Source organism: Pollicipes pollicipes, unplaced genomic scaffold, assembly GCF_011947565.3.
Source record: "Pollicipes pollicipes isolate AB1234 unplaced genomic scaffold, Ppol_2.1 Scaffold_6686;HRSCAF=7923_pilon_pilon_pilon, whole genome shotgun sequence".
In the NCBI taxonomy this organism is placed as follows: domain Eukaryota; kingdom Metazoa; phylum Arthropoda; class Thecostraca; order Pollicipedomorpha; family Pollicipedidae; genus Pollicipes; species Pollicipes pollicipes.
The window spans coordinates 41,135,252-41,162,029 of NW_023596921.1; the positions used below are offsets into that span (position 1 = coordinate 41,135,252).

Consider the following 26,778-nt stretch of genomic DNA (forward strand, 5'->3'; position numbering starts at 1 on the left):
TACGGTTATTCCCGGCAACGGCCGGCCGAGATTGGACGTGCCGAGTACCCTTACGTTCAATTTGAGGTAGAATACATCGTAAATCCAACATACGTGGTTGTCAATGGACGACGTGAAGCTTGGCAAAAAAAAAAAACTCATGGGAATCAATCAAAGGCGATGACAATTCCTCCAAAAATAACCCACCCAAAACCGGATGCGTTTCGCGAATGCGCATTACAGCTTGAGCCGCGGAGCTAAAACAGGATGGTCCTGTCCGTAGTAGGGTATATCGTAGCAAATTATGCCGGATCGGCCTGGTCCTGCCTGCAACCGGATTCTGAAGTGTCACGGAAAACCAGAAGTTTTTTGCCGATGTTCTGTACACGTCTTCGCATGCCTTTCCATTCCAAGTATTCAAATTTTTACTTCACTTTGTTAGGAATTATGCCGTCTATCGCTCGTTCAGCCAATGCATCAGGCAATACCTCTAACTTAACTGGCGATACTCTTCCAAACTTTTGTGCGTCGTGTGGGCATATACAAAACAAATACACGTTTCGGTCAAACTCTTCGACGTGCACCAGACACGACATGAGTTTGGCGGAGGAATTCTCTACTCTACTAGAGAAGTACTCTGACGCAACCTCTATCACATCTGACGGTGAGAATCACTGAGTATTTATGTTAAATACACCCATGACGCACAGACGCCAGAGTTAAGAACAAAATGAGCAACGAAACGACATCCGCCACAGGAAAGATCACACACCTTGTCGTCAAAAACGTGCGGGGGCAGAAAAAAACACATCCTACCAACAAATATGGATGCGAGAGGAAAATTCGATGCCCCATTCTCAACACGCTGCTTTGGATGTTACAGTCACACACAACCTGTAAACACTCACTGTTTCCATTTTTGGGTGCCACAGAAACAATGAAGCATGTCAACTGCAGATTTATTCCTCATAAAAGAACATTCCATCACCTGCTGCTATCAAACACTGCATATTGACTATAAACTGTTGCATAACCCTACATACATATGCATTAAAAACATGATTGTAGATTTGAGTCAGGGGTAAAATGTAACAAGCAATGCTCAGGCAACAATATTGCACTACCCTAGACAGAAACACAGACTAGAGTTTGGCAGATTGTAGACACAAGCTTCAAAACCTGAGGTACAAAGAGAAGCGGGGTCCGGGAGGATTCGTTCGCGCGCGCTGTCTACCAAGCAGTGACCGCCTCTGCCATATTGCTACCACAGTAGTGTCCGTGTCCATCCGGCTCGTCGCGTTCCTACCGGTCGCTACCGACTTCGGTCTTCATCGTTTCGCCGCTAGCCCACCCTCACCTCCACCGACCATCTACAGCACGCTCTGTACAGTCCAGCGACCCGAGGTCACGCCCACGCTCTCCCCACACCCCGGCCGGGGTCACGATCCGAAGGCAAGGCAAAGCAGAGAAACCACAACTCCGACACGGCGGACCGCGCCGGAGCAGCGAGCGCACGCTCGCGCCGCCAGCGGAGCTCACGGCATGCAGACGAAGAAGGCGACCAGCGCTAGCAGGAGGGCGGCGGCGGCGCCGGCCGCGCACCGCAAGTGGCTGCGGCGCCGGTGCGACAGTGGCGCCGCAGCGCGGCCGGGACGTGGGGCGCGGCCTCACTGCGCCACCGTGGCCGGCGGCAGCACCTGCACCTTGCCCTTGTACTGCTCCTCCAGCGTCTTGATGTCGTGCAGCACCTCCAGGATGCAGCCCATGCTCCAGGCCTGCGCCTGGCAGCTGAACTTGCAGAACTCGCCGTTCATGTTGGTCAGTTCGGGCAGACTGCGCCACACTGAGTCGGACAGCTGGAACGGAGCCGGCCACGGTGGGTCGTCACGCGTCAGTCACGCTGTTGAACTGGTATTGGACAGTGATAAGCACAGCCCAAGTCCCAAGACATCAATACAACTGACCGCAGCAGCTGAAAACAGCGCAAAGCTGATGAACACGTGGAAGGATGCCTGTCATCTACACCAATGATCGATAGTCACAACCGGACATAGCGAGTAAAGTTTCCCATTACGGCGACGTAAATTGCTACATGACACCCTCAGCAATCCACGCAATGCGAATCAGTCGCCTGTCTGTTCTTTTTGCGCGGACCGGGCCTCGCTCCCACCCGTCGCACCCGGCGAGCGGCGCGCCCACCCACCTGCACGTAGTGCTTCGAGATGATCTGCTTGACCTTGGTGATGGTGGACTGAAGCAGGGCGTGCCCTCCGATCAGCGGCGCGAAGTGCAGCCGCGCGCGCAGGTAGAAGCCCAAGGGCCACACCCACTCCTGCAACGCACCGCAGCCCGGTCACTCAGTCCGCAGGCTACCACGCACCAGGGCGGGCGCGAGTTTCGCGTACGCGCACGGCCACAGCGAAACAATCTCGCCCACTCGGGGCGGCCTGAAGCTGCATGAATATGTGCCAATCATAGGCACGGGCCTCAGAATATGCTCGACGTTCACTCAATGTGCCTTTTCATCACGGCATACTTGACTTCACCATCGCGACGCCAGAGACCGCCGATGAAAAGATCGAGGATGGCGCAGCTTCCGGCGGCGAAAGCAGCGGAAAACGCCAACCCCGACGAAAACCCCACAGCTGCCATCTCCCATTTCAGCCAACCGCGCCAACCCGCCACTCCTGCGCCGCAGAGTGGTCCCCTGACAACAGCAGCCGCTCGATCGTGGTGCCACCTACCGGCCCGTTGTGGTAGCTGAAGCCGTGCGCCTTCTTGGGGTCGGTGCCGTCGTCATCGACGTTGTAGACGCCGTCGTAGGCCCAGTCGCAGGCGGCCAGCGTCTTCATGCCCATGGGGCCGAGCAGCAGCCGGTCGGCCGTCTCCAGCGCCGTCCACGCGTGGTTGGGGTTGAACATGTCCGGCGCCTGGCGGCCGTGTGAGGGTCAGTGTGGTCCCGGCGCGGCGGCGCTCAGACGCGCGCTCCAGGGCCGCACGCAGGCACAGTGCAGCCCTTGGTTATCGCGGCAGACGGAAGTAGTCCATAAGGAAGCGTGCATGGAACGTTGACAACATGTCGAAAGGGAGACTGGAGCGACGATATACAGCCATCGCCACTGAGTTGTCGACGGACAACAGAAAACAAAGTACATGCACACAACAAAGACAAAATTATCACACAGTTCACCGTCGCCTGCATAGTCTTTACTGCCCTTCCGCAGATCCTAAACAACACGTCGCGGGTAAAAATGACCGGACTCACCGCTACCATGGCGATGGGGAAGTTACACCGGAGCTGGTAGTCGGCCCAGAACTGGGAGGCGCAGTACGAGTCCTTGTACATGCCGCGGATGTTGATGAGCTCTGGCACCGGCTCGAACTGCGGGTGCGGCACGTGGTGGATGTAGAAGAGCTTCTCGAAGTGCTTGTCGATCATGTCGGCCCATTCCTCCCACTTCCAGCTGGTGTAGGTCCCTGCCGCGATGGAGAGGAAGCCACACGAGTGAGAGAGACGCGGCGCAGGGGCCGACAGTCTGCAGTGGCAGAACGACACACAGACACAGAGCAAAAGCTCCCCCCGACGAACTACGAGAGCAGACTAACGCACTGCAAGCAGCCCGCAGCAGCTTACGCTGTAATCACATCACACCGCGAGACTGCTGGCAGGCAGCCACTCGAAATATCCAGGAAACAGCCAAGTCCTGCTCTATTCATTATGCCTAGTTAGCCATCTGAAACTGAGATCACAAATCAATTACTTTGGTTGGGTAGCACTGCAGCAAGAGTGACTAACTGCGCTAAACACAGAGTACAACAGCAAAATCTTTAAGTACAACACAACTCCGAGGCAAGCCACACACAAAATTGAGCGTCGCAAATTTCTTCCCATCGCAACCTTGCTAACAGCTAGTCGATCCCACATGCCCGCTTCTCCCCAGCCTTAAAGCAGACACGCACCCACGCATCACCCCCGGCCCGGCCGAGCACTCACCGTTCTCGTCTGTCTTCTTGACGCCCTCGTACGGGTACTTGCCGTCGCGGTACATGCCGGCCAGCCAGGCGACGGTGGAGCGCGACAGGCCGACCAGCTCGACGGCGCTGCCGTCGCGCGGCGTGGCCGGCTTGCCCTTGTTGCCCGACCGCTCGCTCGAGCCCATCTTGTCCATCCAGGTGCCGCAGTTGTGCCCGTTGCCGCCGAACACGAAGCCTGGCGCACATGTCATGTCAAATCATGTCAAAAAAGCCTGGCGCACATGTCAAATAACATGTTGACTACGCCGTGATAGGTATCAAGCATCACCTTCGATTTGCTGGAACCCAGCTTGATGCACATGGCGACGGTCAAACTGCACTGCAGATGCTTTGTGCTGTAAACAGAGTTGATAACTTGAGCCACATGGAAACTTAGAGGTGTCACCGGCAAATACTTGCAGCGGTATCATTTGAGCCTATCTACTTGTACCCCTACGATACATTTCGGTAAGCCACATGTGCGAAGTGGTAACATGACACAGGTTCTGATTCAACTTCGCGAGATCAAATAGCACTCTGGGTGAAATATGCAATCCTCCTCAATGCAAATATCAATCCTAAAATATCCAATCAATATGTGCATGATGACACGTTTTACAATCGGCGCACACCACGATCGGCCTCTGGTTTGCACACGGGAGCCTTCCGCGCAGAACCGACCTGTCTCCATGTCGACGCCGATCTGGTTGTTGAAGCCCTGGTCGGACATGTCCCGGTCGATCTGCGGGCCCGCGTTCCTCTCGCGGAAGCTCAGGCCCTCGAAGTGACGCTGCAACGCCTCCTGGATGACGTCATGCAGCGGCTGCTCCTGTGACGTCATAGTTTTTGCTGTAGTGATCGATGACCATCCAGTCCTGTGCAGATCATATGCTAACGTCTCCATGCATTGCCTGGCCGCCTTTCACCTATTACTCGTGTCTTACCAACGCTTCGGATCAGGTCACACATTTGAGAACGCGTCGACTGCCTACGGCAATGCAGTGATGCGGGAAAACGCACCCACATGACTGGCACAAGGCATGACCCCAGAACAAAACGGCACAGTCCGAGGACAAACCAAGACACGCGTCACTCACCACTTCCCCGGTCTCCAAAGGCGGTGAGTCATCGGTGGGGTAGAGGCGCGACACCTTGTCCTGCAGGATGCTGACTCCGCCCGACACCAGGCGGACGTACTCCTGCAACAGCAGGCGCCGGGTCGGCCCACCACGTCGACGGCAGCGGCATCCCGACGCACCGAGCCCGCTCCCGACTTCAATCATTCACACATTCTCCATTCAGCGTGTCTCAGCCCAAAGGCCGTCTACGTGTGCGATGCAAGTCGCTGCCCTTCCGCGGTGTTCAGCGCCGCGTTCTCCCCAGGCTGCGCCCCCACACGTCCCACGGGGTCTAGCGCGTGAACACGCCCAGCACAGCCGTCGGGCGCCGGCGTGGTCAGGCGCTTCCCAGCCCGCGAGGCGCCGGCACCGCGCGTCCACACAATCACTCCCACTCCAGCCCCGCAGCCGGCCGCACCTGGATGCAGTAGAGCCACCACCAGACGGCGTCGCGGCAGTTGAAGCGAGCGTTCTTGCCGCCGTCCAGCAGGTTGGGGATCAGGCCGTGGCGCAGACAGCCGGCGAACGCCAGGATGATGTAGCGCGCCTCCGCGTGCCGGCCCGTGATGGTGAAGAGGCCGCGCAGCGCGATGAACGTGTCGCGACCCCAGTTGCGCATGTAGCCGGTGGAGAAGTGCGGCAAACCGGCCGCCAGGCTCACGCACGCCTGTGAGCAGCGGGCGGTCAGCGGGGGGGGGGGGGGGGAAGGGGGGGGGGGGGGAGGCGCAGCGAAAACAGTCACGTTGGAGACAGGCGTTTGCCTGAGGAGAGCGGTTCTGTGGTCTCGGCATGACGGCGACTTTTTAAGTACGCCGTGGAAGCCGTTAGCCTTAAAAATTTACCTTTTCACCACACACCAATCATAAAATACGTCATTCCTGACTTGACGCGCAGGATTCCAACTGCCGAGCACGATTTTATCAACATGGCATGACTGCAAACCGTCCAAGATAGTAAATGCTGATAATGAACAGCTCTTTGTTGCTTCCAATGTTCCATCGCCCCATTGTTTCAATCTCCTCGTCACCACATGCGGTTTAAGCGTCCGTAGGGCCCGAAGCCATGCCACATCGGCCGACCCGAACGTCACCCGGTCCCCGCGGGCAGGCGAGCGAGCGCTGGTGTGTCGCACCTGTCCCTGGACGCCGTCGGGGCGGGTCCAGGTGGCTGGCCGCGGCGGCGCCAGGTTGGACGAGATCTCGGGCAGCGGGGAGGAGTGCACGAGGCCGCCCATCTGGATCGAGCCCATCGCCAGGTCCTTGGTGAACTCGGAGCCCTCCCGCACGAACCTGCGACGAGCACAGCGACGGTTCAGAGCCACAGGGGCAGGGCAGCACAGAAGGGTCCATGTTGGCAATGAACGGGCAGCGGCCACGCCATCCTGCTCCCGTGAACTGCGCTACACACAGAATACGGCATTTTACAACATATTATTAACATAATAATCATCAGAATAATCCAATCGACGGAATAATCCGGAGTAAAATTTACAAGCAGCAAACAGATGCTTTTTTCAGCACTGCAGATTCTTAACTTAGAGCAACGAAATATTCCTTCGCCAACATCCATGCGTCGTGACAGATGCAAGCAAGCATGCATACTGTTCCACAAGGTGGATTGTCCACGGTCCGACGGACGGACAGACAAAGCAGACCGCGGCGCGCCTGACCTGGCCATCTGGCGCCAGGTGCTGTTGAGCAGATGGACGTACACCCCGAGCAAGGTGGCGTCGAAATAGGCCGGCACCAGGTATCGCGGCATCTGCCTGATCTGGTCGAACGTATCCTAAAAACAGACACGATTCATCGGCATAAGTAAAGGACAGGGGCCCCAGCAAAGCACCAATGCCGGCTTCGCGTCAGGCCCAGCGCATCAACCCCGTAAGTACCATCCCATCAACAAATTCTGGTTAATTGGAGCGCGTTGACATTGCCACTGGCGCAACTCCAGGACGACGAATGTGTCTTCAAAACCCACACAACACTCTGACTTTGCCACGGATCTCAACACGGCAACAGTCGCGCGTGAGGAGCACGCACCAGCACCCACGCGACCCCGCGCGTCCCGTACCTCCAGCCAGTTGGCCAGCTCCATGGTGGTGGGCTCGAGTTTCAGCCGGCCGACCACGTAGTCCATCAGCCAGTCGCCCTGGCGTAGGTTCTCGCACAGCGCGTGGCCCAGGTCGTTTTGCACGCGGATCTCCGACATCAGGGACATGATACCTGACGGCGCCACGCCAAGTCAGGGGAGGACACAGCACACTGACCTCGCAGACGTCCACGTGGAGCCTGCTATGGCGGTGGGCTTACGCACAGAACGAAAAGTAGGGGTTATAACAAAGCAGAGGTGCAAGTTATGAGTGACAAGGTCAGCATCAGCAGCTGAGTTTGTCAGTGATTATCTAAGATATAATCAACAACCTTCCAAAAGCTCTTCCATGCCTTTTCAGAAATATACTTTTGTTGGTGATAATTGGGGTTGAAGGGAGGGTCGACAGCTTATGACATGTTCTCACTCATGAGGGGCATGTAGTACCAATTACACACACCGAATATCGAAAATGCTTGTTTCGAGTTTCGTATCTCCAAGATTCCGCCTCTGCTCTGCTCACACAGTCATATTCAGCGTCTAAAGCTCCGCACTCACATAAAGAGTGTACACACAAATACCGCTGCTGAAAACCAGCCCAAACAAAACCGTCACCGCCGCCGATGGCGGAGCGAGGCACGGATCACCAAACCCAGACAGCCCGCCACACATCCAACAGCACTGAGCTCTCGCACTCCCCTCCCCTCACCGACGCACGAGACATTGGTGGGTAGGGAGGGAGAGGGGGAGCGCTCCCCTCCGCGTCGGGAGCACTCACTCTGGAAGCCGGAGTAGACGAGCGGGCCGAAGTTGGGCAGGTCGTAGGCGGCCCAGCCGCGGCCCTCGTCGCGCTCCTCCTGGTCGCAGCGGTAAATGATGCGGTTCATGTCGGCCAGCGTCAGCCGACCGATGATGTGCTCGATGTCGGTGCTGAGGCTGAACTGGGTCAGGTCGCAGACGATCGAGCGCAGCTTCTCCACGGCGCCCACCGCCAGCGGGCACGGCGCGATCCTGGCCGCACGGCGCCGCAGTCACGCTCACCGCAGCGGCGACGCCACGACTGTCACGCGGTCCCGCCCGGACACCACGCCCCGCCAGCGCGCGCCACCGACGCGGCGGCGGCTGGGCGGCTGAGCGGCTGCCGTCTCGGGGACGGTCCCAGTCGTCCGACAACAGAGCTCAACACGCCGGGCCCTCCCAGTCGTCAGGCAGACAGCCGGGTGGTAACGGCCACCGTCAAGGTTGTTCTCATGATGTCAACACCGCTCACGAAAACATCCAGGGAAATTCTATCACCGGGCCGTAAAGCTGGGTTTGGGCGCGGTGGGGTAACATCCCGTACACGACAGCACAACGGCACTCCCTGGCAAGCGAGTGCATGGCCAGTCCCACTTCCTTCTACGTATGTCATGCACTCGTGCCGAGCTTACGTCAAAAGCCGACACCGTTCAGCTGCTACGACAGACGACTTTTACCAGCTGACCTCAGCGCGAACATGGAGCCGGGCGGGAAGTCCTTGTAGTCCATGACCGTGTAGCCGTTGTCCAGGCGGTGGGAGAGCATGCTGGAGTCCTCGATGCCGAAGCTCTCCCGGAGATCCACCCTATACTGGTTGACGCCGTCGATGAACGTGTCCGACTGCTCTATGTCCTCCAGCTCCATGGGCCTGAAGCGATATGGCAGTGACTAGTTCAGGGCCTCGGACTACTCGGGCGTAACATCACTCATACGCCTAGCAAATCAAAACCTAAATCAACAACGAACCACGGACGAGCGTTTTCGGGCTCTGTCCGCCACCAAACCCCTTTCCTTCCCTCCCGGGGCAGACGCACGCACGTCACGCCCGCTCCGCGGGCGCGCCGCCCGGCAAATGACCCCCGTTCCGCCGGCGAGCGGCCGCCCCGGGCCTGGTCGCGCCGCTCACCTGCCGTCGCGGGGCACGACGCGCGCCTCGAACACCACCTCGGCGACGGTGCCCTGGATGCGCAGCGCCTTGATGCCGTCGGGCGTCCAGAGGCCGCCTGGCGGCCGGAACGCCGTGTGCGCGCACAGCACGTACGACTGGTGGTTGACCGGGTTGTGGCGCGTGATGGTGACTATGTCCTCTGTCACCTGGTCCACGTACACCTGACCGGGCGGTCGGCTGGGGTCAGAGCGGGGCGCACGCGCCGCACCACAGCCAGAGCGAACCGCCACAGCAGCGCATGCTGGCTGAATGGAACCGGGCTGCCCCCAACTTCGAGCGGGTCACACTAAAAATACCGTTTTGCAGAGAGAATGAAGTGAGTTCTGCAGATAACGACAGTTGCGCAAACGGTCTTATTAGTCTACGAACAAGCCAACACAAAACGCTTGAGGCACTTTTCATCGCACATTTGCAATAATAATTTGCATGTACGTCATAGATGACCATTAACAGAATGCCGAGCGACGCAAGACCAGTCGAGTATATTTTTTATAACATGTCCCAGCCCCGGAAATGTCATTTGCCGGCCTCCGACCCTCCTGCCTGGGTTCCACCTCACCTGGGTAGGCCCCACACTGCCCAGCCCTACTGCCTGACCTCCACTCTACCTGGATGAGCCCCATCTTGTCCAGTCCTGCCACCTCACCTGGATGAACCCCATCCTTCCGAGTCCTGCCGCCTGACCTCCAACTCACCTGGATGAACCCCATCCTGCCCAGTCCTGCCGCCTGACCTCCATCTCACCTGGATGAACCCCATCCTGCCCAGCCCTGCCGCCTGACCTCCAACTCACCTGGGTGAACCACGTCCTGCCCAGTCCTGCCGCCTGACCTCCATCTCACCTGGATGAACCCCATCCTGCCCAGTCCTGCCGCCTGACCTCCAACTCACCTGGATGAACCCCATCCTGCCCAGTCCTGCCGCCTGACCTCCAACTCACCTGGGTGAACCCCATCCTGCCCAGTCCTGCCGCCTGACCTCCAACTCACCTGGGTGAACCCCATCCTGCCCAGTCCTGCCGCCTGACCTCCAACTCACCTGGGTGAACCTCGTCCTGCCCAGTCCTGCCGCCTAACCTCCATCTCACCTGGGCGAGCCTCCCCCCCCCCCCCCCCGCCCCTGCCCAGTCTTGCTGCCTGACCTCCAGCTCACCTGGGTGAACCCCATCCTGCCCATCTCGTAGTGCAGCTTGCCGAGCACCTGCTTGCCGCGGATGATGCCGGAGTCGACGTCCACCTGGCCCGACTGGCTACCATCACCCCACGAGGAGTACATGCGTTTCTCGGTCACCACGTGGATCTGCCGTGCGGAAAACAACGGCAAACACGATAAGATACAAAGTTACATCAGCAATGCTGCCTTGACGAAAGCAGCTCAGTAGCATTAAACGTCGATGGCCAAGGCAGATGAGAATCTGAACACCTCAACTTGACATTAACAGCAAAGCAAAACACCATTCATCCCACGTCGTGTTTCAAGAACGTTTACAGCAACAACGAACTACCTCAAATACATTACACCCTTACACCAATCTATTTCCAATGCTCATCCACACAAAACACCCGCAGGGACCGAGCAAACGAGAACACGTCAGCGAACCCCGCACGGGAGTGCCACCGACCCACAAACCAGCGGCGTTGAGTTCCCCACAAACGCCGCGGGAGCGCCACCGTCCATTTGTGCTCCCCACAGACGCTACGGAAGCGCTACTGTCCCTCTGTGTTCCCCAGCGACGCCGTGGGAGCGCCATCGTCCCTTTATGTTCCCCATAGACGCAGCGGGAGTGCCATGGCCCCTGTCTTCCCCACAAAACCCGCAATGGAGCACCACCGGCCCTCTGTGTTCCCTCCAGACGCCACAGGTGCGCCAACGCCCCTCTGTGCTGCCCACAGATGCCCCTGGAGCGCCACCGCCCCTCCTTCCCCCCAGCCGCCGGCGGCAGCGGCGCCCGCTCCGAGCGCCGGCCGGCCGAGGCCGCCGGCCACTGACGTGGTGCGGCACCAGCTCGTCGTAGCCGCGGTTGCTGCCGGCCGCGCAGCAGGCCATGTAGACGAGGCCGGCGCTGACCAGCGCGTCGAACGGACTGCGCGTCGTCACCGGGCACGGGTTGTCGTGCGTCAGGTCCATGAAGATGGCGTGCGAGCGGGCAGGCGCCAGCGGCCGGATGTGCGGCTTCAGGAAGCTGCCCACCGGCTCGCCGCCGTACAGGTACACCAGCCGGCCCAGCTCGTGCGAGTTGCCCGCCGACATGGCCTCTGGCGGCGGCGGGGCAGACGGGCGACGCAGGTCACCGGCAGAAACACGACCGGACCAGGCGCCAGCGTGGCGGAGGCGTCAAGTTTCGACCTCGATCGCGATATCGTGAGGGCTGTCAGAATGACGATCAGCAATGCAATCTAGTTGTAGTATACGATACAAATACACAATTTATGCCGTAGTGGCGCCGCAGCTTGCGTGGGAAAACAGCACAGCTCATAGTCGTGGTGTCATGGTTCACTTTCAGGCAGATTCGGCACTCCCACCTCGAATCAGCGAGTTGATGCCGAGCCGATTGACGAAGATGTTGTCTGTCTGGTCGTTGTTGGTGAAGAGCTCTGCGATGACGTACAGGTCTGGCCGGACCTTCCGCGCCGCGTCCAGCATGTACTGAGCAAAACGGCACAGGACCGTGTCATTCAGGAGTGCGAATGTCGAAATCGCACTTTCCTACCACCAGAACATCAGCATTGCTCACCTGGCCAGTGCTCGCAGTAAAATGTGCCCATCTTTAATTCACGCTCGAACATACGGTGCCAATTTGTAGCAAATCTCTGCACACGTAGTGGACAGTGGATAGCAAGACCAATGATCTACTCGACCAGAACAAGCACCAACATTTTAAGACGCATGAGCGGCCTCTAGCCGGCCCACGGGTCCCGGTCCGCTGGGCGAGGACGCACCTCGGCCACGTTGATGGGCGTCGAGTGGCAGTTGTCGAGCCGGATGCCGTGGAACACGCGCGCCACCTGCTCGGCGTAGCGGCGCATGTGCTGCCACAGGAACGGACAGTCGTCCGGACGGTCGCCGTACCTGGCCGGCACCGGACGCCCCGAGTCACGCGCGCCACGGCACCGCCGCTGCCCTGCTGCAGCAGCAGACAGCCACTGCGCGCCCTTCAGCTGTGGTGGCATGTCCCAACAGCACCGCGGCCGCCTCCCTCCTCCCTCCCCACGAATCATGCGACCCTACGAGACACGAATGGAGCCCGCCAGCGCCCCACACTGGTTCTTGCCGCGCCCGAGTCGGCCACCGCTGCCGCCGCCCACCTGAGCTTGATGCTGTCGCCCCAGGCGATGAGCTCGCGGCGCAGGTAGACGTCGGAGCCGGGCCGCGCGAAGTCGCTCAGCGGGTCGTCGCCCATGACCCAGCCGTTGTGCGCCATCAGGAGGCAGGCATCGGCTCCGAACATGATAGCCTCCTCCTCCTCCAGACTGCGCTTCTGGTCGAGGCTCTTGGCGCCGTCCAGCGTGGTGAAGTAGCTGCCGGAGCGGGGCATCCGCGCTCAGAGCCGGCCGACGCGCGCGGCGGGGGCGCGCGCCGCCGCGTCGCCTCGTCAGGCTGACGAGACGGCCAATACTGAACACGCACAAATCTACCGCCCAGAGGCAGACGGGCCTAAGTGCCACCTTACCTGACGGCCTTTTTGCATTGGGTGGCGGAAATGGTACGAGCAATTTTTCGTACATGCAAGCTGAAAGCTAAGGCGGACTCGTCAATACGAAGGGCACCAAATACAATTTCGACAGCAGACACGGGAAATGATCCTAACTTTTCCTAGTGATTACTGGCGCTGAAAACAAAAACTATAATCAAAGTTCGCACAAACAGAAAACGCACTTGCAGCTAAAACTTGTTACAATGGATCCTTTAATGTGACAACGCAGGACCTTACGGCGCCACAAGCGGCGTCCTCCAGGTGATGCCTCGCATTTTCGGCCCGTGGTCGGCCAGCCTCTCGTAGCGGATCCCTGATATGATGTTTTCAACGGCCGCCGACAGGTGTCCCTGCACGATACTGGCCGCCTGATCGTTCAGCTCCATCAGCCGGCTTCGCAAATGGTCCTTGGCCTGGTTGACATCACCACTGACGAAAAAAGATGGGTGATCGGTGTTATCAACCCTCATTACGGTACACATCACTAAGCAAAGCGCAAAGCATGCTAGAATGGTTTCCCAGGCTATGCTGACATCTCTTCAAATACAACGTCAGCAAGGGGCAGCACGATGTTTGCTATATTATATATGATGCGGTTGATGTCGAACACATCATATATAATGCAGACACCGTTAACGCTTCAATTCAAATATGTATTCACATCGCTATACATAGCACTGTTGCTTACATCAGCCACCATTCATCCTGACCAATTTCTTCACCTTATTATACATTCATCAATCACATTCACCATCCCTTCTTCAGCCCCACGTCCGGGCCCCCTAGCCTCCCACTCAAGCACCAGCACCTCCCACCAGACCCGCTGCCCGTCGGGCACCTGTCGAAGAAGATGCGCTTGGCCAGGTGGAGGTCGACGCGGCGGCCGAAGCGCACGCCGTTGGGGTCGGGCAGCAGGCGCAGCTGGCCCGGCTCGGCGCGCGGCTCGGCCCAGTCCGGCGGCGGCGACTCGCCCGTGCACAGCGCGCCCAGCTGGTCGCACAGGCTGGCCGGGTTGCACTGGTAGAACTCGTGCAGCTTGGCGTGCGGCAGGTACTCGCCGTGCAGCAGGTCGCGGATCACCTGGCGGCGCGGCGGCGGCGGTTGCCGTCATCCCGCAGCAGGGAGGGGGACGGGGACGGAGGAGGGGGGGGGGGGAGGGACAACAGTAGAGTACGGCTGCAAACTGACACCGAGATACTGCCTTGTAGTTACAGTGCACTGTCAGGAGCCTTTGCCGTCTAGTTAACGCGAGGACGTCTCCCTATTAGAAGCCAATGTGTTCCCGACAACCCCGGTCTCCCTGACTTATCCCGTCGTCCCCCCCCCCCCTCCCCCCCGCCCACCCCAAGCAGCGGTTGTTTTCTTCGTCGCCTCCCGACTTCTCACCCGCGTTCACACACCACCCTGACCAGCCCGCACCCATCGGAGAAGAAGCCCGCCCAGCGCCCGTCGCGCCACCTCCCGCCACTGACTACGCCGGCGCGCCGCACGCTGCCGTGCGCTGCCGCGCGCCGGCCGGCCGCCGGCACCACTGACCGCCAGGTGGCCCTCCTCGGTGACGTCCTCGGGCAGGCCGCGCTCCTTCCACTTGCCCTGCAGCATGTCGCGCGCCAGGCAGTCGACCAACCGGTCCAGCAGGTAGGCCGGCCGCAGGTGGCCCGAGTTCACCAGGTTGTAGCCGCACTCGGGGTGCTCCCGCAGCCAGGGCGACTCGTTGGCAGAGTGGTTCAGCACGATGTCGCACACGCTCAGCATCTGCCGGGGGAGGGCGGTCACGGCGGAACGGCGCTCGCCCCGCCGGCCGAACGTTCAAGCCAGCAGCGTCTGGCGGTTCAATGTAACCGTGGACGTCAAAGAGCGTTCGGCGCCTACTCTTGGCATCCTTCGGACGAGCCCGGTTTCCAATGCTGCATGCGCCTGCTCATGAACAACGCAAGTGAGAGAAGAAACAAATAAGCAGATCGCCCACTCCTGTACTACATGCAACCCGCTCTCCCCTCCCTCTCTCCGACACGTACAATGTGACGCATATATCCTCTTACATCAGATACATTATTAACCAATAACAGCCTTCCCACAGAGCCGCCCCAGTGACTATGCGTCCGTATGCCCCCGTATAGCTATAGCGCCACTCGTCCGCTCGTCCCATCTCACGCCGCCCGGCAACGCACCTTCCACTCGTCGCGCATCTTCTTGATCAGTTTGGCCAGGTCCTCGATGGTGGCCGGCGAGCCGTCTGAGTTCTGGAAGGCCGGGTTCAGGCGCAGCTGGTTGGCCAGCGAGTAGGCCGAGTTCGAGCCGCCCAGCTCCTGCCGACGCGACACCACACAAACGTTAAGCATCTCTGCACCTTGTGCGGCCTCAAGCGGTGAACCATGCCCCCCCCCCCCCCCAATAAACTAATTAAAAATAATACGCGACGCACGCTTCAGTGCAGAAGAATCGTGACGTCAGCATGACGTCGCACATGACGCTGCTCAGACCTGCCAGCGCAGCGTCGTGCACGTTGGCAACACAAGTCCGCCAATCGAGTGTGATGTCAGACACATTTAAGAAATGCGGATCTGGTTACCGAGCCGTGTTCGCGGCTGTTTACATCGCTGACGCGTCTGTGTATCGATACCCAGGGCACTGCAAAGGCACTGTGCTGTTGCCAGACGCCAGGGGACTGGGTATTCACGGTACGGCAGCGCTGTACACCCCTCCCCGACGATGCCGTTTGTATCTGTGCACTCCTGGGCACGCTGTTGGCAACAGACACTTATCCGTATTGTCCCCCGGATTTCTCCAAACGTCGCGTGGTCAGAGCAGTGGTGGTGCGGTTACCCTGTATCCTAGCACCATGAAGCGAAACGGAGGGTCCGGGACGTGGAAGCACAACCACTTTGAGAGACGATACTTTATGGTTCACGAGCTTTAAATGCAAGCGACGAACAAATCGCAAGACTCAAAACGTGCCGTTAAGTAGCAAAATAACATCTACCCACACCCACATCCCCATTCCCCCCCCCCCCCCCCCCCCCCCACACACACAGTTGCTCCGATTCCCGTTTCCGACCTCGCACACGGAGGCGGCCACAGCCCCGACAGCAGCAGCTGGGAACACAACACCGCAGACGGCCCAGCGGCACCTGACCCAACAGCGCCCGGGCCCGGCGCCGCCGCGCATCCCACCTGCACGGGCGTGAAGTGCACCATGTTGTAGCCGGTCTGGCGGGCCACCTCCAGCCGGCCCTCCCACTGGTCCAGCGGACCCAGACACTTGGACAGCACCGTCTGACTGAGGATGCAGTCCATGCCCAGCACCTCGTTGTTGGAGCCGCGCGACAGGGTCGGGTCCACCACGAAGTATCCGGAGCCGCGCGGGTTCGGGTCCGAGCTGCCGATGTCGAGTCGGTGGTCACGTTCGGAGCGCAGCTCGCTCTCCGACAACATATGGCGAACACCGTCAGAGAACCGACACGCACACGACTAGCACCACGCAACGAGGCGATCATGTCGCGCGCCACACGCGTCAGGTCTCAACGCACCCTTCTGTGTGCGTGAAGTAGTAGCGGAACGAGCCGGCGCGGACGATCGGGACCTCCACGAAGATGCTGGTGTCGTCGATGATCTTGCTGTCGGACTTCCAGGGCAGCAGGCGGTACTTGTCGCGGCTAAACTCCTCGTCGGCCGAGGCCGGGTGGTTGCTGAACACGGACACCACGCGGCCGAACAGCGACGGGCCCAGACGGAAGTGCAGGATGAAACCTGCCGACGGCGGCGCGGCGGGGTCACTGGCCGCCGCCGGCCCCCCTCGCCGCAGCACGGCGGCTCAAGGTCCGGCAGGGGTTCGGTGGCCGGCGCGCCACCCTACACCGCACCTGGCCACCACTACCTGAGCGGTCACAGCCACGAATGACTCCGGCACGAACAGCGGTCACGGACACCGTGACGTCATCCCAAAAGCAGGAGGACGGCGCTTCGAGCGCCACTTTTACGGCGCGCATACACACAGTTCAGCGAGGCCGGCGAAAGTCGCACCTTTCTGCAGCCGATACAGGGTCGCCTCCTGGTGGTGGTCGTCATGGAGTTTGAGCACTCGGACCTCTGGGTCGTCACCAGTTCCTTGGCACGCCATTCCAGGGAACAGTGGAGGGTAGCTGCACGAGAATTTGTAGCGATCCAAAGCACTGAAACGCCGGCGAGGCGTCAGCGGCGACGGCACAGCACAGCGACGGTCAATCGGCAAACCACGCGCAACCCAGGAGCGGCGTACCGTCCTCAGCGCGGGCCTCAGCTGTCCACGGGGTGTTGTGGAGGAGGGAGGGGCGGGGGAGTTATCAGCCGGCGAGACGCAGGCACGCGCTGACCGATTTCCCGGTGTCAACAGACCGAGCCGGGGCGCCGAGGTCGACACCACGCGCCCCGACAGCGGGTGGCGCCCGCGCGGGCGGACAACACATGATGGAAGCGGAGCTCGGCTGAACGGATGCACAGCACCGATTTCAACTGAAAAGGGTTAAACGTGACATAGCTGCCAATAAGTAGGCGTCAGCGAGCACACCAAAGATCTAAGATCGTGGGCCATCTCGGATGTGTCGCTCACAACAGGCCTGGGGTCCGACATCACATGCAAGAACCATCTGGCTGGGATATATCAGGATACTGGACACGGTAGTACACTTATGTCCACAGAATACATCAAAATGGACACATTTTAAACAATTGAGTCAATCAATCCTTGCACACTAATGCATCAGTGTTATTCTGTAGAGGCTTTAATATATATATATATATATATATATATATATATATATACATGAAGTGTTAGTAGAATGCTATACGCAACGCGCTTAGGCGAGTTCTCGTCCTGCTTAACGGGAGTGTTTCACATTTGTATGGACCTTTGAATTACAACATCCACCTTGAAGATCATTCGGTACAGTTCACAGCCCTGCCCTTCAAGACCTCTCTAGTTTCTGTGCTATATGCCCGCGAAGATGTGCAGACTATTCCGCAGACTATTTCAAGGTCTCCCAGGTATCCCTGACGCCATAACAATGTCATTCAAATCATGGCATTCCATTAGCCATGTGGCGATCAAGGCCAATACAAATATAATTGTGTCGTTCGTATATGGCGTTCGCATGTACGATTTCCGGATATAACGTCCGCCAATTGGCTCTCAATTAATGTTGTGCAAGGTACGATGACCGATGACACAAACAATGACTCCTTGGGGGAGCGTATTTACTCAACAGAGAAATTCGGTTGTCTAGAGCAGTCTTTTCCACTTAAAAGTATACCAACAACTAAAGGTGAGTTTATTTCATCACATCTGATGAATCACTTCATCACTGATGAATCAATCACATCACATCATCACTTCAATATCTTTAAACGCGAAACATTGCACTTAATGGCAGCGCACTCCGGTAATCTGCAGTGGGCTCATAGTAACAGGTTCCCGCCCGTAGTATCCGCTTAAGGCCACAGTGTTTCATTCCTGAACCGGCACGAGCCGTCGGATCGCACCGCGCTAATCTGATCAACATCGCGCAGGCGAGCGTGCGGCCGACCGTCAGTCCTCGCCAAACCGGTCCCCGGTCACTCGGCGAGTCACGACCGCACGCCGCGCACTTGAAAACGAATGTGCGCCGGCCTTCAGATGGCCACCGCTGCAAGAAGAAGTGTCCACTCGCGCCCAATGACTAGCACGAATGAGACGGCGGGACACCGATGAGGCATTTTGAAATGCAAACTCAGGGATGCCTTGCTCTATTTGCTCAAGGCCGGCGGCGAGCGGGCCAGGCTCAGCCGCCCCCAAACATGGCCTTTCGGGTTTGACTGTGCTCGGTTCGTAAACAGACGCAAAAGACAAGTTATCAGGCACCAAGCATGGGTTGGTGATACGTTGAAGACGTTCCCTCAGTGCACTCTTACCCGCGGGAGTCCCCAGCGGCACGGTAGTCCTCCGCAAACCATTCGCTGATAATCTGCACGTCGGCATGGAGGACATCTTAGGAAGTGACCTTTTACTTACGAAACATTCACCTCTTCGTGTTTTGCTATTTGCACTAGCTTGTTACAATACCCAACCCCAACGCACCGTCCACGTTACCAAGAAAGCCAGGACGTGCCACATCCCATCTGAGACCGCTTGAACGACAGCCGCACTTCACAGTAGTCACCGCACGTGACCGCCGCCACTCCTGCAAGCCCAGCAGCTTGTCCTTGAGTGCAAGTCAAATGGGCAAACCGGTGGCATGAAGCCGGCTCACAGCCGTGAAGTCAACAGCTGCCTGGTGAGAGCCCTGCAGGCCCGCCTATTCGGCGCGTTAATTCAGCCAGAAGTTGGCACTGCGGCAGCATGGTAAACATGCCTGACGCCAATAGCAGATCGCAAGGATGTGCAACGGACAACGTGATGTCAAAAGCCAACAACAACCAGTATTTCATATGGTATATGGCCTTTCCTTAGTTCTCCGCCGGGCCCAGATTTCGACAGCTACAGATGGTGCGTTGAAAGCACTATCGGGCACTGCACGCCGAGAATGAGGGCGTACTTCATAAACATTGACTTACCTATACATTAAAGGCCGATGATCACGGCACGTGTTCCAGAGCGCGCCAACATCGGCAGTCACCTCACGCCACATTAAGCACTGAGCACATTCCTCTCACCCGACAACACAAATCAGATCACCAATCGAAAGTGTCTGAAAATACCTTGCATTAAACACGACATATCCCCATATCAGTGGGAACGGATGAAGGGGCCGCGTGGACTGCAACCGACGGCGGTGTAATATGAGGTGATCCACACGGAAAATCATGTCCATCAAAGCACATAACACGGACGTTAGCACAGCAAAACCACTGACAAAATATCACCAGCCACACAGCAGGAGCACCGAGTGAAAACGACACCCAACCCAACCTTGCGCGGCTGCCACTTACGGGAAGACATCTTTGTACTTGGCGCGCTTCGGAGGCGGCACCACGAACACCTCGTACACCTCGTCCACGCGCTCGACCACGGTGCCGTACCCCATTTGGGCGGCGCGGCGGCACGGGGCCGTGCACCAGGGAGCAGCGCGCGTCCACCACTGGCGAGCCGGGCGGCGCGGCCGGCCGGCCACCAGACCTTGAGTCGGCCCGTTTCGCCACCTCGCCGCGCCCGCCGCGGCCCCCGGGCTCCGGCCGTGTGTATGTGTGCCCGTCTGTGTATGCACCGGATCGGTCACGTCGGCCGCGAGTGATCCGACGGCCGATACCGCCCACGTGCGCCGCCGCGGACGGCGCCGGGAGCGGGGCCCGCCGCCGCTTACGGACACCGTGTCGCTGAGGTCGGCGCGCGGCGGCGACGGCTTGCCAGGCGCCGCAAGCACTGTCACCGGGCGCCCGCCGCCGCGGACGGGGCGACGGCCCGCCAGGCGCCGCAAGCACTGTCACCGGGCGCCCGCCGCCTCGGACGGGGCACAGCTGCGGCGCCCTCGACCCATTTAGCGGCGGCCGGCCGGCGGCGGTCTGCCGACGCTGACCGGCCACCGCCGCCGCCGTCCGATTGCAAATTCCCGGCGCGGTGTACCAGGCGCGCGAGCCGCCCTCCCACCTCGCTCCCGCCACGATCCGGTAACGCGCGCGCGCCGTCGGCTGGCGAGGGCGCGCGCCGCCGTCTGCGCCGTCGCCGCTAGTGGGATCGGGTCGCTGGCGTCGGGTCCTGACGTCCGAGCGAGGACGTGGCTCGGTCACGGTCGCACGGCTGCAGCTAGCACTGCTCAAGGGTGCAGGCCGCAGCGGAGCCCGCCGGCGCACAGCTCCGCGCGTGTTTGGAGAGCACGTGGCAGATTTGACCGGTGCCGTGCAGGCCAGCTATCGCTGCTAAAAACATTTGTTGATGCTTGCTCTCGGCTTCTGTGCCTTGTCTTCAGCAGCCCCATCAGAAGAAAACATGGGCTTGCAAACAGAGGTGCATGTAGTTTAGATATCCCTGCTGCCCCATCTAACTAGTCAAGTTGGCCAAACACGCAGGCCAAACCCACAAAACGTCCAACGCAATGCTACGATCTCCCGAACATGGCATGTCGTCACAGTACGCCTGCTGAGCGAGGCGAGAAGGAATAATCCTTCAAGTGACCAGTCCGGGGAGACGAAAAAAATGCCAAACGGCGACAGGTAATTCTCGGAAAGGCCAGGGATCCCAACCGAAGGCACGGAGAGTCGGCCCTTCTCCAAATTCCAAACGTTGCACGCTAGGTCCATGCACTCACGATAGCATCAAGCGTATGCCAAGGATTTTCGATCCCCAAAAGGGCTCTCCACAATCCTGCTCTGAGATATCTCCTGCCGTGATCCAAGGTCAAGCTGGACATCGCATTCCATTTAAATACATCACTAGGCACTGACGTTCGCCTATTTCTACATGGTTGGACTTATCGATAGCCCCATAAGCAGATATTTGACACACATTTACCAAAGTATTCCACTGCCCTTTTATCGCCGTTGAACATCGTGCAAGTGGCAAGTGGCAAGTGCAAGTGGATGGCGGCGGAGCGTGGCCAGCGGACCCATCAAAGAGAGCCTGTGGACTCATTAAAGAGGGCCTGCGGACTCATGAGTCGACCTGCAGACTCACTGAGGGCCTGCGGACTCATAAGAGAGGACATGCAGACTCATTGAGGGCCTGCGGACTCATTGAAGAGGCCTTGCAGACTAGCTAAGTCTGACCCTTGCGATTTTATTCCACAAAGGACCTTCAATTTCCTTATTCTGCAGCCACAAAGCGTTTGACAGTGACTGTGGGTCACTCATCACTATTTTCCCGCTGTATTGGTGCGCGTGCTTCTAACTATACGAGCTAGCCTCAATACAGTAACATTAGCTCAATAGCTTCGATTTCGCAGATGAAATGGCGGCTGAAACGGTGGCACATCACCTACTTGTGATATTTTTACCAGTTACTTAACACGCGCTCGGGTGGGGGTCAAATTGACCCCCCTGAAGGTTTTTCAGAATGGTTTCCGAACGGCGCGGCGTAGCCGCGCCAAATTTTGCACAGCTGTTGACAAGTGAATAGCGGATCGTTTGATGCAAGAAATTTACATGCACCTTGCAAGGTCACTGACCTATGGCAGGTCAAAGTCAGACCATTGCTTCAGCGGTCAATTTCTAGGGAATCGTCCAATCTGATGCAACAACGGAGTGTTAGACGACGCCATACATCTTTGAGATGCTTTATTAGGCAACACAAACGTTGAATGAGGAAATTAAGTTGACCTAATATCAGGTATGAACGTCAGACCGAGGTCAAAACAAACCTGTTTTATTGCTCTAGGGCTTGCTGTATGGAATAGTTTCCGGTGCTCATTTTGAATTCACTGATCGCAGGAACCGCATCATACATCTTCCATTGATTTCTTAGATGTCAGAATAGGTCATTGACCTAAGATGACCCAGGTGGACATTTTTTAGGAACGTACTGCCTGGCGCAATCTCTGTCGCTTAATCAAATGCAAAACTCAGGGCAGTCTTATATGATTTTGGTCACCAAGACCTTCAAAAGGTCAAACAAGGTCACTGAACTGAAATGAGCTTGTGACCTTTTACTTAGAAAGTTATTTAGGTTCTGGAGGTACTTTGAAGACCAACCTTGAATTTGACCCTGTTTGACCTTATTTGACCCTAAGGTCATGACCTCGTGACCTCAAACTTTGACCTAAGTGAATTCACGTACAGGTCAACACACCCTGCAAATTTGGTGTCTCCAGCTTTCTTAGTTCCCGAGATCTTACTGGGGTCAAACTGTCCCCCCACCCGAGCGAAGGGTATCTAGCCGGCCACCCGGGCACGTGTTCATGCTGTGTTCCGCCTGCATTATGCCTGGCGTTTTAAATAGGTCCCTGAGACTTTCTCCCAAGGCGATGGTGACAGAAATGCTTTTTCAGCGAGGCTAACAGAAAGCTAACGGAATGGGGAAGTCAGACAACTGCAGAAGGTTGCCTCAAACAAATTAAAAAGCACTTACAGAAAGTTTGGTAGGGACGATAAAGTAGGGATTGATATATCTTTTTCCCATTCTCCCCTGCCCTACAGGAGAGATACCACACGCACACACGCACGCACGCATATATATATATATATATATATATATATATATATATATATATATATATATATATATATATATCCTATAGGTATACAGCAATGCTCATTTGTATGGGCAGGTTAAAAATGGCGGCCGTATGGCCGTGCAGTTGAGGCGCCCTACAGCAACGATAAGCAACCAACCAACATTTAGATTTTTAAGAGTGGCGTCGATGAACAACAGTTCAATCCAACAGTTCATGGTGAATTCAGTCAATGTTATCGAATAAATCTGTCATCAGATAACAAGCCAACTCATTCCCCTAAATCTCGATAACCAACAGCTTATCCCTTATCCGTACTGGTGCACGGTGGCACAGCCTTCGAAAACCGACCGATTCAGTCCATGCAAGCATTAAACTTTCAAAGGCGAGGCCCTCGTTGAACATCTGCGCATTCACGGGCACACGCACATGGTTAGGAGTGAATGGTAGAGCACACGTGCAATCGTGAATGGCACATCAAACCGAGTCAGTCACCCGTTAATGGTGAGCCCAAGCGCCCGTCACCGATCCCGTCATGCACCAGCCGATAGTAAAATCCATGCCTCGGTTAGTCCAGACCAAGATAAGACCACGCCGTGTTAACAATCGGCCCATGCTTCGGTTAACGGCGGCCCAGCGGCCCGTCACTCACTGCAGCTCCATGGCCGGCGCGGCCCGAGTGGCCATGTCGGCGCCCACCCGTCCTGAAAACACGGCCCGCGAGACTGGCGTGAAACACGGCGCGACGGCGTACGGACGGCGTCCGCTGCCGACAGAGATAACAGCGCCACTGTGCAGCGCGCCGCCGGACGCGGCCGAACGCTGCGGGCGGCCGGCCGTCGAAAAACAGGGCGAGACGCGCCTGGGTGGCAACAGCGCGTGATCCGCTCGAGGAAGGCCGGCTCCGATTACGCCGTGCGTGATGGCGGAACCCGCTCGTCCGTCCAGCGGCACGGGCAGCGGCGTTTTTAGGGGAGCGGAGCGAAACGGCAGCCTTCCCGCGCTGAAACCGAGCACGGCGTGCGAGGCGGCGACAACAGCGCCGCGCCGGAAGACGGCTCCTCGGTGGAAAGGCGATACAGTTTGAGATCTGAGCGACTCACAGCGGTCAGCAGGAGGACGATAGCGCGGCAGCCTAGACGCGCTTCGGCCTTCGTCTCGCGAAGTCGGGCCAGGACAAAACTTACGACCCCGAAACTCGTCGCCCGTTTATAAACAGGTGGCTTGAGTAAATAATCACCTTGCCAGCACACACCAGTTCAAGTTCTCACGCAACACACTTGCGATTGACACCGATCCAGGAGTTAATTCTGAGTCTATTCACCGCACGTACATGATGCTGACCGTCGCAACGAGAAACATGCCACAATTTTGGGCTGGCGCCAACTCGAAGTGATACGATATCATTCCGAAAACGATTCCGATGCTGGGGTTTCGATGACGATATAAGGGGTGATTCTTTGCAGTGCGGTCTAGTGTCCTTTGTGGAATTCAAACAAGAGAACACAAGAACACTTCTTTCGATGGTCAATGGGCAGAGCATGTGACATAGCAGCTGACTGTGAACGACTTTCTGACTTCACGATGAGTCCAGCACAGGTCTGTGCTACACCACCTGCCAGACCCACCAACCCCCTATGGGCCTAGCACATACAACATGCAGTCTGCGCACGGATCAAACTGGCAACCTGAGCTACCACGCTCCGACGAAACAATCATTCGTTACGTATACAACGCGCGTGCAGACACTGGTGAGTTGCATCATCGAAGCCTGTGGTTTCGCCAAATTCGCTGTGGACAAGGGAGTAGGGGGGGGGGGGGGGGGTTGGATGGGTAGCACAGAGGAAATGTATAAGCTACACCCGACATCAGCCGATATAAACGGGTTTCGGTCTCGGGTTCTCCGAATCCGACCCACTTTCACCCTAGTAAAAGGGCATGCGGCCCGTCCGGTTCGCCCCTTCCACCAGCCCTCCCCACACACTTTCGTCTCAACGTCGACCGCTGGAGCCCCAACCCCCCCCCCCCCCCATACTCCACTAAGGTGCACAGGAAACCGCACTCACGTCGGGCCAGCATAGCGCACAAGCCGCGTGGTAAATATCGCATGGGCAATACACCGATAACCAGCACCATCACACGCCGTACACACAGCGTCATATAGGGAACAGACTAAGCATCAACGGATTCATGAGGACAACAACTGATGACTTACCTTTATGCTGCGGAGAGATCAAGAGTTTGTTCCACAAGAATTTCGAAACCCCTGAAATGTAGGCAGGCTCTGAAAACACAGAAGGCCGCATATCAACATCACGAAACAGTGCGAAGCATTCACATTTTTCGGAAGCAGGACGAAATTTGTCTTGCAAATTCAAACGATTTGTGTGTGATAGTCACGCGTATTGCATATTGTGTTCCTGGTGGTCAGAGGGGGAAGACCAGAACCGGTGCGTGTAAACCCACTAGCCAATGTCCGTGCCGCACTAAATAAATCAGTGCGGAAACGCTGGCGGGCATCACAACACTGGCGGATCACGACCACGTCAGAGCTCCTTCAAAATGCACCGGCAACTACTCCGAAGGCAGATCGGCCCTAGGGAATACTATCGATCTTACATGTACGGACACCAAGCCGATGGGGGAGGGGAGGCAAGGGGAGGGGGGGGGGTGAGAGCCCTCGATGACTCATTTAGTGGCATCTCGGAGGCTACTGACAACAGAGGTCAACTCACGCCTAGCAACTCCTCAGCTGGAGTCAGCTGCTGCCCTAGGGTCACTCTTTGTCCGGTTGCGAAATTATTTGTGGTAGATCAAGCAAGAAAATAGACCGATATAATTACAGCATGTAACACCTATTTAAGAAAGGTATTGCTCAGCGGTGTTGGTTGCTTTAGGAATGACCAAGTTCCATTCCACGGAATACCACCGTTTGACGACATTCAAAAACGCAAAGACTGACCTAGGGAGGGAATATTGCCCGTCCCGACAGCTCAATTAGGTACCCACCCGCCTGTGGCGGGATGAGCTCGAGCCACTTTAGGCCCTTTTGTGTGCCCCTGACCGGGGAAGGCTGCGGGTGATGGCAGTGGCTGCACTCGGGCGTATCCACATCGTGGCCCCCAGGGGGTACGTGCCTCCTCTCGTATCAGATGTACGGCATGCATGAATAAGTGCGTGAAGTAAGATTCATAACAGAAACTCAGAGGCACACCCGTAGATCTTAACAGATCGGAAGCGCCGCATCCTGTGTTGCGTCATGAAATCAGTTTCGCACGCCGCATTCGTACGTTGTGCCCCCCCCCCCCCCCCCCTCCATTGCGACTTCCTGCATACGCCCCTAGCCGTATAAGGCCGATGACGCAGCGGGCAGACGGATTGCACCGAGCATTGCGACATATAATGACGCAACCAACGAGCCGCAAAAGCCCGCCATTGACCTGCAATTTCACGATCAGCAGGTGGGGCCAGGGCTCACATAGAAAACACTGCTTAGGGTGCGCCAGATTCCCAAATCCGTACCATGAAAAGTTGGAAACGAGACCCTCCATTCCCAGAGGGGTGTAAACGCCAGGCATGGCTCTTGCAGGCGTACGTTCAGTAACGAGTTTAATTCTTCACATTCCGTGACGCATTGGTGATAGCGTTCATCAAGAGCGTAGGACACGGACTCTTCGTGTTGCCTGCTCCCGGTCGGTCGCGGGCCTCCGAAAAACAGTGAATCCGCAGGGGGCGAGGTGGCCCCGAGATCGCACAGGTCACTGCACACCACAAAGGCATGACAGACAACACAGACCGTCCCCCCCT

The 26,778-nt window shown here is 57.6% G+C and overlaps 1 protein-coding gene across 6 annotated transcripts in view; it reads right to left on the reverse strand.

Annotated features, from left to right (window-relative positions):
• Nucleotides 1-917: 917 nt before the first annotated feature.
• LOC119107223 (glycogen debranching enzyme) overlaps nucleotides 918-26,778 on the reverse strand; it is a 31,027-nt gene continuing 5,166 nt past the window's right edge. For 2 of the 6 annotated variants that reach the window (XM_037230633.1, XM_037230632.1), the window contains exons 3-29: nucleotides 23,624-23,675; nucleotides 16,883-17,031; nucleotides 16,390-16,609; nucleotides 16,034-16,238; nucleotides 15,031-15,168; nucleotides 14,396-14,614; nucleotides 13,698-13,939; nucleotides 13,097-13,288; nucleotides 12,471-12,683; nucleotides 12,105-12,234; nucleotides 11,688-11,811; nucleotides 11,155-11,420; nucleotides 10,318-10,464; nucleotides 9,124-9,326; nucleotides 8,683-8,865; nucleotides 7,978-8,210; nucleotides 7,182-7,333; nucleotides 6,781-6,896; nucleotides 6,244-6,400; nucleotides 5,530-5,778; nucleotides 5,091-5,192; nucleotides 4,675-4,822; nucleotides 3,974-4,189; nucleotides 3,245-3,456; nucleotides 2,724-2,909; nucleotides 2,183-2,311; nucleotides 918-1,835 (exon numbers count right to left, since the gene is read on the reverse strand). In XM_037230633.1, the coding sequence (XP_037086528.1) occupies nucleotides 1,647-1,835; nucleotides 2,183-2,311; nucleotides 2,724-2,909; nucleotides 3,245-3,456; nucleotides 3,974-4,189; nucleotides 4,675-4,822; nucleotides 5,091-5,192; nucleotides 5,530-5,778; nucleotides 6,244-6,400; nucleotides 6,781-6,896; nucleotides 7,182-7,333; nucleotides 7,978-8,210; nucleotides 8,683-8,865; nucleotides 9,124-9,326; nucleotides 10,318-10,464; nucleotides 11,155-11,420; nucleotides 11,688-11,811; nucleotides 12,105-12,234; nucleotides 12,471-12,683; nucleotides 13,097-13,288; nucleotides 13,698-13,939; nucleotides 14,396-14,614; nucleotides 15,031-15,168; nucleotides 16,034-16,238; nucleotides 16,390-16,609; nucleotides 16,883-17,031; nucleotides 23,624-23,658 (4,755 nt within the window). In that variant the 5' untranslated portion in view covers nucleotides 23,659-23,675 and the 3' untranslated portion in view covers nucleotides 918-1,646. Of the gene's footprint in view, nucleotides 1,836-2,182; nucleotides 2,312-2,723; nucleotides 2,910-3,244; nucleotides 3,457-3,973; nucleotides 4,190-4,674; nucleotides 4,823-5,090; nucleotides 5,193-5,529; nucleotides 5,779-6,243; nucleotides 6,401-6,780; nucleotides 6,897-7,181; nucleotides 7,334-7,977; nucleotides 8,211-8,682; nucleotides 8,866-9,123; nucleotides 9,327-10,317; nucleotides 10,465-11,154; nucleotides 11,421-11,687; nucleotides 11,812-12,104; nucleotides 12,235-12,470; nucleotides 12,684-13,096; nucleotides 13,289-13,697; nucleotides 13,940-14,395; nucleotides 14,615-15,030; nucleotides 15,169-16,033; nucleotides 16,239-16,389; nucleotides 16,610-16,882; nucleotides 17,032-19,801; nucleotides 19,891-23,623; nucleotides 23,676-25,186; nucleotides 25,263-26,778 lie in introns of those variants that run through there. The other 4 variants (XM_037230631.1, XM_037230634.1, XM_037230636.1 and 1 more) reach the window with 4 other exon arrangements.